At 56.3% G+C, this 11,673-nt stretch overlaps 2 protein-coding genes across 2 annotated transcripts in view; both read right to left on the bottom strand.

The window, feature by feature from the left end:
• Positions 1–6,639: 6,639 nt before the first annotated feature.
• On the bottom strand, positions 6,640–9,289 carry ATP6V1FNB (ATP6V1F neighbor). Its single transcript, XM_007078062.3, has 2 exons — positions 8,397–9,289; positions 6,640–6,812 (listed from the first exon to the last, which is right to left on the bottom strand). The coding sequence occupies exons 1-2, from the start codon at positions 8,962–8,964 to the stop codon at positions 6,703–6,705; spliced, it is 678 nt and encodes a 225-aa protein (XP_007078124.1). The 5' UTR covers positions 8,965–9,289; the 3' UTR covers positions 6,640–6,702.
• An 85-nt stretch (positions 9,290–9,374) lies between these two features.
• Positions 9,375–11,673, bottom strand: part of ATP6V1F (ATPase H+ transporting V1 subunit F) — a 3,199-nt gene continuing 900 nt past the window's right edge. The window contains exon 2 of the mRNA XM_007078063.3: positions 9,375–9,847. Coding sequence (XP_007078125.1) covers positions 9,646–9,847 — 202 coding nt within the window. The 3' untranslated portion in view covers positions 9,375–9,645. The remainder of the gene's footprint in view (positions 9,848–11,673) is intronic.

The raw sequence follows: 11,673 nt of genomic DNA, 5'->3' as shown, positions 1-11,673 counted from the left end.
CGTCGTCCGGCCTGTGGCTGCTTGCGCCTGGGACCGTGTTTCCCCCGAGCCTGTTTATCACGGCCATTTGCCTCCAGATGAGGGGGACGTTGCCACATGTTAGCTAGGGCAGTTTACTGTCTAGGCTGTTTTCTAACCTGTAAAATTGGGATAATGATAGCACCTACTCCTCGGAGTTGCTTCAAGGACGGATTACTTGTATGTAGCCTTTTGTTTCCTGCAGATAGTAAGCTGTTGGTAGCCGCTGTTCGTATTGGGCATATTACGTGTGGATATAATGCAGTTGCAAGCTTCACATGTATACGTAAAACACGTACCCGGTCAGGATTGCCAACAAGCATATGCAGACACCTCTCCCTCACACTGCCATCCCCCACAGCCAGGAAACCCATATCGGAGGCGGGCCAGAGTCTCTGAGACTTGGCTGGGTCCGGGCCCTGGCTCAGATGTCAGGTCCCTGCATTATTGAGCTCAGGAGCCTTTGTCTCCTCCTCATTCCTGGTCCTCCCTTCTCCAGGCTCCAGCAGCAGAGGAGAGGAGGGAGGGGACATCTGCCCTGGCTCCCGAACCCCATGGAACAGGCAGCCGCTCCTGGCGGCCGAGGGCTCCCTTGTAGCCAAAAGCAGGCCTTAGCTCTGTACCAGCACCTCTTTAGATGCCCTGCGGGCCTGGGCCCACTCCAGGCTGCGCTGCAGCAGGTGAGGGAGGTGGGGCATTGTCTCCAAAGGGCACGGTGGAGGCCTGATGCCATCCTGTCCCCCCAGGTGCAAGAGAGTTGGGCCTGTCCCTCGGGACTGGAGCTGCCCACTGTGCTGCTGGAGATGGAGCGGAGCCGGCGGGCCCAGGAACAGGTAGGGGCTGGCCGAGGGGCATGGCAGAGGGCAGTGCGGGCACCCCTTCATGCTCTGGCAATGCGTCTTTTTGTAGCTCCTGTGGGACTTGGAGCTGCTGACTGGGGCGGGGCTGGGCCTCTTCTGGCCCCCCCGGGCCCAGCTCTGCGGTCTGAGGGACCGGGCCCAGTGTGCATGGAGCCAGCTCAGCAAGCCCCGTGGTAGGATGGGTAGGGGCCCCGAGCAGCCGAACAGCTGGGTGAGCAGGGGCATGGCTGAAGGCAAGGGGGTCAGTGTGACATCAGGGTGATTGTGGTGGGGAGGAAGGTGAATGGGGTGTGGGCTTTGGGCACATATGGACCTGGGTTGGGTCTCTGTTTTGATGCTCCCCGTGGACTGTAAGCCTCTGTTTTCTTAGCTGCAAAATGGGGACGATAGTAGATCTTACTCAGAGGGAGCACCAGTGAACTCATCCATGGAAAGGGTCTAGTGGCACCCAGGACCTGTTAACTACATACAGGCTATTACCATGTTGCAATTAACAACTATCTGCGTCAAATCAACTGCATGGTGACATCTAGAAGCTTTTTTTTTTTTAATTTTTTTTAATGTTTATTTATTTTTGAGAGAGAGAGAGAGAGACAGAGTGTGAGTAGGGGAGAGGCAGAGAGAGAGAGAGGGAGACACAGATTCTGAAGCAGGCTCCAGGCTCCGAGCTGTCAGCACAGAGCCTGACGCGGGACTTGAACTCACAAACTGTGAGATCATGACCTGAGTCGAAGTTGGACACTTAACTGACTGAGCCACCCAGGCACCCCTAGAAGCCTTTAGACACGGCTGCAGCATGGGAGGAACGCCAGCCTGGCATGGCTCCTGAGGGCAGAGGCACTGATGCCTAGCCCGGGGTGCACGGACCTTTCCCTTCAGGGCTGGTGGCTGGGCTGACCCGTCTAGGAGGGAGGGTGCTATGGTGACTGGGAACTAGGACCGTGCCTCCTAGTCTGATTCCCAGTCACCAGTTGTCCAAGGCACTCTGGGCAAGTTGACGGCCATCTCTGAGAGCCAAGGCATCCTCAGCTGTAGCAAGAGGGGGTGTTCATGGTGACTGCTAAGGAAGTGTCCAGCTGACGTTGTTGGTCACAACTGCAGTCTCATCTGAAGGCTCGAGTGGGCAGGAGAGCTCCATTTCCTCACAAGGAGGGGAAGAGGACAGGGTCATACATGGGCTTGGATACCAGGAGGAGGGATCATTGGGGGCCACCTTAAAGGCTGCCTACCACACTGGGGAATGATGCCCTGTGGACTAGGGCACCCTCCAAACTTTCCAGAGTTCCAGGCCATGCCCATTGCCTCAGGCTGGGGACTCCCTGAGCCAGAACCATCAGCTTCCTGAGGGGTGAGTCTTTCTCTTGGGAAATCCTGTTTGTTTCGTGTTGCCACACAAAAGGGCCAAGCACTGGACCCCTTTTCCTATCTCCTTCCACGGCCCTGCCTAGCATCTCTTTCTTGTGCCCAAGGCTCATCCTGGGGCCCCCACAGCCCCTGGAAAGGGTGACCCCGAGTTCCAGCTGCTGGGATCCAGTGGTGGGTGCAGGGGCTGGGAGAGGCTGCCCTGCACTGGGGTGGGGAGACTGGCAGACAGGCTGCCTCCCCTTCCAGAGCCCGTGGGCTGTGAGAAGTGTATCTGAAACAGCCTCTGTACTCCCGCAGGGGGCTGGCGGTAGTCCCATCATCAGCCCTGGATCTGGGTGAAGCTGCGAGTCACAGAGACCCAAGGTGGGCGAGCCCTGCTCTGCCTGCAGAGTCCACACCTGGTACGTGGACACCTTGGCCGGGTGGCCAGACTAGAGCTGGAGGAGGTGGGAAGTCCTCATCCCAAGTGCCAGGATCCCAGTCCCCTCCTCACTCATTCTTTGTCTCATACTTTACATTGGGTGCCAGGAGCACCCAGGGACAACAAGCAGGTTTTATTTTATGTCCTAGTTCCACCTGGTTGGTAGCATCTGTCCCAGGCACAGGGTCCAGGAGGATTCTGAAGCTAAACTGAGGGGGGGGGGGGGCGGGCAGAGCGCACTGGGAAGGACTGTTCGCGGCGGCCTAGGGAGGGGGGAACGGAACAGCAGCTCCTGCCCCTGCGTCCTACCCTCGCATCAGACACCCAGAACATACAGAGCACAAGAGAGACTCGGCCCCATTGCTTGGTCCCTGTCACTGAGGAGATCACAGCCTAGCGAGAGCGTGACCGTAAACAGGCAGTTCGAATTCTATGGGATGGACGCTGTGAACCCTGGGCCTATTAATTTAAAGGGAACAGACTCTCCAGTTATTTGTTAAATTAGCCTAGTGTAGCCATAAGCCTTTAATTGTTCCGTCGTGCGCGCGAGAGAAGAGCGAAGCGCCAATGCTCGTTTTTCTGACTGACGGAAAGTTTTACAGATAGAGGATCTCTTGGGGAAACAGAGATACCAATGACAACATTGTAACCAGAGAAATAAACTATCAAGTAAGACAACAAATCAAACTGTGAGGGGACAGGTTTTGGGGGTTATGTTCCCTGTTCATGGCAATGATTTCTACAGGCTTGGGAGCCTGGTCACAGACTCCTTTGCTCAAAAATTCTTCAAAAGACATTTCTTTTCACAGAGAACATGCCCATTTGGTTACTGTTATGCAATGTGGATGTGTGAATATTCATAAAGATGGAATAGACTTGTGAAAGTTCTCCATTTAGGACCTTACGAAATCAAGTTCTTTTAACTACTTTTATGGAGGCGGGATGACTCTCCTTCCTCCACAGCTGCAAGGGAGCAGTGACATTTCATTTCTCTTTTTAGATGTCTTTTGTTAATTATGAAACTTGCAGTTTTCAGGCCAGGCTCCAGCCGAAAATTTCATTTCTTGAGTTTCATTTGATTTCACTGTCAGCAACCCAGAAAGAGCTACAGAGGGTTTTTCTTGATAACAGTCAAATAAGGCGTATACAGTAGGTTTCTTTATGGGCCTACGCGGGCCCACCAGGATGAAGGGGGGTGTTCTTATGAGGGCCTGACAAGCTGGCCAACAGACCCTTCCTGCCCCGAAGCATCCTCTGGTGGTTTTGAGGACAGGGGTGTGCAGATTCTTCTAAGGTGTCCTGCCTCAGCTGGGAGGATGAGGAAGATGTGGTCGGCTGCTGGCAGGCAAATCCGACAAGCAGGCACATGACAGGCAACGTGAAGACTAGTGGACCCATGAAAGGTCATAGCCTCGGAGTCCAAACATCAGTCCTCAGGGCATCCCCTTCTCTCATTGTGCTGGCGACTCCCTAGGCTTCGTGGTTCCAGCTCAGGTGGAATGTCTGTGAGGGGCTGGGGCATGAGCAGAGGGTTCCCGACATTGGTCTTTCTCCCCCAGGTTGCCTACAAGAGCTGAACCCCACCACCAGCTTTGGGGACCCAGGAAGTTCTGAGTTCAAGGTGAAAGAGTCAAAGTGCCCTGGGCAAGGGCCCTCTCGGATTGGGAAGAGCAGGGGTGGGGTCTGCCTGGGAGGAGCCTACTGGGGGGAGGTGGTCCTACCTCCTATAGCCAGGGGGAAGAAGGGACCGCCACTGAAGTACCTGTTACACAACATAAAATAAGTTTAATGAATTCAGGAATCAGGCGAGGGCTGTAATGGAAGTGAGGCCCACTAGGACAGCCACTGAGGTCTCCAGGGTCCCTTGGGGGAAGTGGGCCTGGCACCGGGATTGCCTCACAAGCCTGGGCCCAAATGCTCTTGCTTCCCAGAACCTGGCCCAGAGGGCAGAGAGGAGACAAGCAGGACCCACAACCCGGAGGCCCTGTCAACAGCCATCCGTGAATGTAGGCGGTCGAAAGCTCACTCAGGGAGCCCCAAGGCTCTCGGGCCTGCCCTCCCGGGGCCTGCCAGAAGCCCAGGTTCCCCTGGAGGGGCTGGGCTGGAGCCTGGGCCGGGAGAGAGCGGAACTTCAGAAACTGCTGAGGATTGAGATTCCTCAGAGGCAGAGAGAGGGGGACCCTCAGGAGCAGAAAGAAGAGAGCCCCCAGGGTCAGAGAGGGGAAGCCCCCCGGGGGGAGAGCAAAGAAGTTCCTTCCAGACGCAGAGAGAAGACACACCAGGGTCAGAGTGCGGAGGCCACTCAGGCTCTGAGGGAGGAGGTCTCGGAGTATCCCAGGTGTGAGGCTCCCCAGAGTGAGAGGAGAGAGTCTCCTCAAGGTCAAAGAGGAAATAGCCCTAAGTGTCAGAGAACGGACGTTCTCCAGGAGCCACAAGACCCGGAAATGAAGACCCTTCAGACTTCCCCAGGCCCTAACTGGGAGGTGGCTGAGGGAGAGGTGCCTACACAACCCCCGGAGGAAGGGGGCTCCCTGGGAATTTCTAGGGATCTCTGTAGGTCCCTGGGAGAACAGATGCCACAGCAAAGGGGTAGGGAGAGCCCTGGCTCCGGGGAAAGGGCCGCCCAGCGGCGAGAGTCAGCACCGGGCGCGGGAGAGCAGAGGGCCGCCGGGGAGCGGGTACCGACTCCCCTTCCACCCCCGAGGCCCCCGACCCGGCCGCCGCTGCTCCCAAGGCCAGGGGCCGAGACGCTAGAGGCCCCAAGCACTGGGAGCTCGGGGCAGCAGGAGCGCCCCCCAGCTCCCCGGGGGCACTCAGGGCTGGTGCCCGACCCGCACGGGCTTCAGGATCGGGAAGAAAGCCCAGGCCCGGCGGAGCAGGTGCCGGGCGCCGGCGGGGAGCCGAGGGGCGACGCGGAGGCCCCCAAGGCCTCGAAGGCCGCGTGGCCCCGGCCCCCGGGCAGGGAGAAGGCGTCGGCGGGCGTGAGCGCGGTGCAGCAGGAGACCGCTCTGCAGCGGCTGCTGGAGCTGCACCGCGCGGCCGGGCGTCGGCGGCGGCAGGATCGCGAGCAGCAGCGGCTCCGGGTGCGTATCCGCACCTGCCGGCCGGCTTGAGGCAGGCGGGGCCCGCCGAGGACCGGCCGGTCGGCCGGCCGCTGACAGCCGTCTCCCCGCCGCCCCCCGCCCCCCCCCCCAGGTCTTGGAATGCCTCCGCATCGCCAGGAACCGCCACTGCCGGGTGCACCCTCTGGGGCCCCCACCCAGCCCAGCTCAGCTCCCGCCACAGGCAAGGCTCCCAGAAAGCGGTGGCGTCACCACTATCAGGGCCAGGGCGGGGGGAACGCGGGGATGGGGGAGGGGAGGGCTGGGTCCGAGCTGGGCGCGCCTCCTGGATGCCTTTGGAGTGCACACTTGCACTGACCCCGACAGAGGGCGGGAGGGGGGCGTCAGTCAGGGTGCTGCCCCCTGCTGGCTCCATCAAGCCCGCGGGGTCCAAGGCCGGGGCGCTCAGCGCTCTGCACCGCCCCAGGAGGACGCGGCGGGGCAGCGGCGAGCCCTGCGGCAGCAGCTGCAACAAGTGCATCGGGAGAGGACCCGGCGGCTGCGGGCCCTCGGGGCCAGGTGAGGGGGAGGATGGGGAGGCTTCTGGGGCGATCTTCCTCGAGAGGAAGAGAGAGGGAGAGCGAGAGGGAGAGCGAGCGAGATGGTTCTCTTTCTCGGACATCTGGAATAACCGGCCACTCTCTTTCAGGAACACCCAGAACTTCCAGCAGCTACTGTGGCCTCGCACTGAGGACCCTTTGCCAGGAGAGGAGCCCTCGCCCTTCGCAGCCCCATCTAGTCATTGCTGAATCCTCAAAGGGATGATTAAAGAGATGGGGATTAAAGAAAAAGCAAGTGCAGGTTAGAGGGAGTTCCAAGAAAGGCCCCGAACGCTGCCTCGGGGCCTGGGAGGGCCAGAAACACACACAGCAGCTCAGTCCCACTAGAAGGCGTGTTATTTCGTCTTCTCTCCCCTAACTCCACTGCCCGGCCAAGGTCAGAGAGCCAGGTCCCGGGGGTCAAGCAGTGCGAAGGCCCCATTCTTTCGGAAGAATGATTCGATGCGGCACATCTTACAGGAGACCAGTTCTTGTTTCACCGGGGGGCCTGGGAAAAAATGTCAGAGGCCAGGAATGATGGGTCCTGGGAAAGGGAACTTGGCCAGAGCATGGGAGCCCTGCCTTCCTAGCCCTAGGAATCTGCCTGTATTGTATCCACTTTGAATCCTTTGTGAAGGAATAAAAAGTGCTTCTGAGGAATGGGAGCTGTGGGCAAACTAAGGAGCTGGCTGGGTGCCCAGATCAGCAGTGAGGGCAGAACCAGTCAGCCATGTGCCATTATTTCCCCCACCTCAGGGTCCTCTGCAGAGTGGGTGGTGGGACACCCAGCACTGCTTATCGTAGGGACAGAGCTAAACGTCTCTGGGAGAGACAGGGCTTCCTTCTACCTCCTGTTCCCCTGGGACTTGCTTCCTGCTTTTGTTGGAAAACTCTTTCCTCTCCCTTTAGCACCCTGGGGAAAGCGGGGGGAATTTTTCAGGCAAAATGTCAACTGTGTTTATCCCAACCGTCTACCTGTGGATGGCATTCAAGCCTGTGGAGAAAAACCCATGACTGCGTAGTCTCACTTGAAATTCATGACTACAAATAGCAAAGGGACGGACGCGGCGTCACCCAGCAATCCCGCAACACTCCCTGGTGTAGTCCCTTTCCCATGCCATAACTTCATCTCCCACTACACCGCTGTCTCCCCACTCTCTTCCCTGATGAGGACCACTGACCCAGCCTCCCAGAAAAAGGGGACTCAGTCCAGATGGATAGCCTTCCCACCAAAACCGCCTCCCCTACCCTTCTCTGTGCCCCTGGCCTCTCCTGTCAGATTCCAGCACCTGGAGATCCCTGGGTGAGCTTATCCCACCTCAGGCTTTAAATAGCACCTATATTCCGCTGCCCCCCAATGTGCACCTTCAGCTCTGACCTCACTCTGGAGGGGGGACTTCCGTACACAGCCACTGCACTGGCACCTCCAGCCTGGCCGGGGCTCATCTGTCTTCACACCCCCTCCAGCCCTGCTCCTCTGTCTTCCCTGTCCAGCTGCTTGAGCCAAACACCTGCGCTTCGCCGTGGCTTTCTGTCTCCTTCTGTCATTCAATCCATCAGTAGGCTTCAGGGATTTTTCCTCCAAAACATAGCCTGAATCTACCTCAGCTCTACTGCTAATCACCCTAGCCCAAGCCATTATCCTCCCTGCCAGGATAACTCAAAATAGATGCAGACCTCATCTGCCAGAGCGGATTCTTTCTCTGAAAAAGCCATTACTTACAGAACGGTTGGTATCCTATCAGTACCATTCACCTGCTTAAAACTCTCCATGGCTTCCTCTCCCACTTGGGTTCCTCCATTGTGTCACTTAGCTTCCAGCCCTTAGGTCGGTCCTCCGAGAGGCCTTTCCTGACATCCCATCTAAAACGTCTCATGCCGCCTGCCCCTCTCCCCCATCACTCCCTAGTCTCGTCATGGAACCTGTCCTTCTCAGATGTTTCCTTTGTCTTATGTTTACGGCCTGGACCCCCCGCGAGAATGGACACCCCCATCCGTGTGTCTTGTGTGCCTAGGGGCGACAGCATGGCCTGGCTCATGGCAGGAGCTCCGTGTTTGTGAAGTGAATAATCTCTGGGAGGTTGGGGCTCACCCAGCTGCCAGCCGTATATGAAGTTGGTGGTGATGGGGAAGAGGTAGCGCATCTCTGGCACGTCCAGTTTTCGGGTGTTGAGGTAGCGGTAGCGCCCCTGGAAGTCGTGGGAGATGCCTTCGTACAGCAGGGCCCGGGTGGCAGGCAGTACCGGATACATTTCGGACTGAATGGGCGTCTCCAGGGGAGGGCCGGGGGTCGTGGAAGGCACCGCTTTGGGGGCAGGTGGGGGTGAGGGAGGGGCTTTGGGGTGCAGGGTGGGCAGCGCGAGGGGTAGGCGGGCTGCAGCCTTAGCCTTCTGCTTGGCCTTCACCGTCGACCCGTACTTGCGGTGCCATTCACAGCGAAACATCTTCTCCCTCAGATATTCCTCCTTCCAGAAGTTCTGCCGCAGCGTATCCATGTTGAGTTGCCGCGACATGGTAGCAAGGGCAGGAGAGGTAGCAGGGTGGCTGCAGCTGAGGGGTGAACACAGGAGGCAGAGTCCTTCGGACAGCAGGTGGCTGCCACGGACAGTCACCCGGCAACCAGGCCTCACCTCACATAGGGCCAGGGTTCTATTTGCCATGCCCTTAGCAGACCTCACGTGCCTTGATCCACAGGCAGCCTCAGGCCAGGGCCCGCCAGAGAAAGGCCTCGATCTCCAAACCTCTTGCGAGATCCGGGCTCAGTCTCGTATCACAGGCCTTTAGGTTTCCTGTGTTTCTGCTTCCAGCCCCTTGGGGTCAGGTCCCCTCCCAGCCCAAGAGACTGAAGTGGGGGAGCCAGAGGCCTGGACACAAGCCTCCTCCCGCTCCTCCCCACCAGAGCTGGTCACTTGATTCAGAGGACCCATCCCTGAGTTATGACCTCCTGGGACAATCTTCCTGGTGCAACTCTTCTATGCCTATATCTTTGGCAGAAGCTTTTCCAGCCCTGCCAGTCGAATCTCCCCAAGAGCCTCATCCCACGCGTGTCCTTTCTAGCACCCAGCCTCAGTTTGGAGAGAAACAATAACGTTACTTTAATTTAACATCAACAATGACACCGTGTAACAGCACAGGGAAGAGGTGGTGGAGAGAAGACACTCAGGCTTCCTGTTCCCTAACCAGCCTTGACTTTAATGGCAGAGCCCCAGCAACCTGGAAGCCCCTCACCTAGCCTCTTAATGGAGTGGGCAGGGGCACGGGAATTGGAAATCAGAGGCTCAAAACTCACAGAAGGACTGAGGGTAAGCCTGGGGAGGAGCTGCCTGGCTGTAGGGAGGGCCCTAGCGCAGGTCTTCGGCTGTGAACATTCCCCGGGCCCGGCGCAGGATGGAGTCCTTGGCGGCATCATAGGGGTGCTCCTTGGACGGGATCTCCAGGACGGCTGGGATGGAGCGCTGGTGGGCGTCGAGCGCGTGCCGCACCATCTCTGCGATGTACTGGTTGATGAGGATTATGCCGATGTCATCCCGGTTTAGAAACTGCCTGTTGGGAGAAATGAGAAGGGAGCCCACTCCGAGGTGGTGAGGCCGGGCGGCGGAGGCAAACGTGCTTGACCCAGCGAGTGCAGAGGCCAAGGGCAAAGGTTGCTAGACCGAACTCTCTCCATTCTAACCAGAACCAACTTCACTCAAAATCTAGGGGCCCTGGCTGTCAGGGGTAACTTCCACCTCCCCTGCTTGGAAGGCTCCCAAGTGAGCTGGTGCTGAAGATTAGGGCACAGGCTGATGTGACCTGTACGCTGCGTTTGTGTGAAAAAGAGAGAGGATAAGAATATGTATGTCTGTCCCTAGTATGTACATTTAAAAAAGCAGGAAGATAAGGAATGAAGCGCTTCCAGGGGCGGAGAAGGGAGGTAAGGAAGTGGAAATAGATGGGGGTAGGAGTGAGACTTCTCAATATGTACACCTTTGAAATATTAATTTGCAAACCACACGAATACCTTAACTTTTCAAAGGAAAACAATTTCTTTAAAGGGGCTGATGAGACCACTAAAGGCCTTAAGGTCTATGCTGAAGTTTGGCATGAGCTAAGAATACAACATAGGAAGAGGAAAATCATCCTTTCCCCACAGAGAGGACCTAGCACTGGGATCTTCCTTTCTTGTAATCACCCAGGCATTAATATATTAAAAACTACTGGGGAGCTTTTTAATATATTAAAAAGCTCCTGGATAGCTTAGTCAGTTAAGCAACCGATTCTCGGTTTCAGTTCAGGTCATGATCTCACAGTTTGTGGGATGGAGCCCTGTGTTGTGCTCTGTGCTGACACTGCAGGGCCTGCTTGGGATTCTCTCTCTCTCTCTCTCTCTCTCTCTCTGTCTCCCTCCCTCCCTCCCCTGCTCACACACTGGCATGAGCTCCCTCTCTCTCAAAATAAATAAACATTAAAAAAATATATATCTATAAATAAACTATTTTTGCTGAGCGCTTGCTCTGTGCCAGGCACGAGGGCCAGTTAGATTTGATGACTGATCTCTGGGTCCCTTTGGATGGAAACACGGAATGGTCTTGGAGTAAAATCTGTCCTTCTCCTATGACAACTTGGGTCACTTTACCAGAATGCTTAGAGATCAGGCCAGTTCAGGGCCTATCATCCCCAGGCAGCAGGATCCAGTCTCAGCCAGCAGCTCAAGGCTGGACTGTTTAGGGGAAAACAGGGGAGAGTGGTTTGTTCCTAAGACTTGGCAACAGGGGCCTTAGAGAAGGAGTGAGAAAGCACAGGGGGCTGGCATCCTCGTTTCAAGTCACCAGGACACCTCCTGAGTTAAGGGACATGCCCACATCCACACTATGAAGCTATCACTCTTGACCCAGAGCAGGAAATGAGGACTTCAAATGCAAGGTCTTTTTGCTAAATTCACTTATTCTGGTGGCTTTTTAAAAAGATTCTTTAAAAAAAGTTTTTTTTTAATTTTATTTTTGACAGGGAGGGAGGGAGAGAGAGAGAGAGAGAGAGAGAGAGAGAGAGAGAGAGAGAGAGAACAAGTCGGGGAAGGGAAGAGAGCGAAGGAAACACAAAATCTGAAGCAGGCTCCAGACTCTGAACTGTCAGCACAGAGCTCCATGTGGGGCTCGAACACACAAACCGGGAGATCATAACCTGAGCCGAAGTCGGACGCTCAATTGACTAAGCCACCCAGGCACAAACCCCCCCCCTTTTTAAAAAAATTTCATTTGTTTTTGAGAGAGAGAGAGAGAGACAGAGTGCAAGTCGGGGAGGGGAAAAGATTCTTATATTCTCTGTACTGATCATGCCATACGCACATGAAGTTTTTCTTCTTTTGATTAAAAAAAAAAAAAGGCAAGGTC

Source organism: Panthera tigris, chromosome A2 (assembly GCF_018350195.1).
Source record: "Panthera tigris isolate Pti1 chromosome A2, P.tigris_Pti1_mat1.1, whole genome shotgun sequence".
In the NCBI taxonomy this organism is placed as follows: domain Eukaryota; kingdom Metazoa; phylum Chordata; class Mammalia; order Carnivora; family Felidae; genus Panthera; species Panthera tigris.
This window is presented reverse-complemented; position numbering and strand designations above follow the sequence as displayed.

Excerpts from the sequence above, each read along its gene's own strand:
- ATP6V1FNB (XM_007078062.3), bottom strand. The coding sequence starts at position 8,964 with ATGGCAAATAGAACCCTGGCCCTATGTGAGGTGAGGCCTGGTTGCCGG. Across the intron at positions 6,813-8,396 it reads CATATACGGCTGGCAGCTGG|GCCCCCCGGTGAAACAAGAA; the intron begins GTGAGCCCCAAC and ends ATTTTTTCCCAG.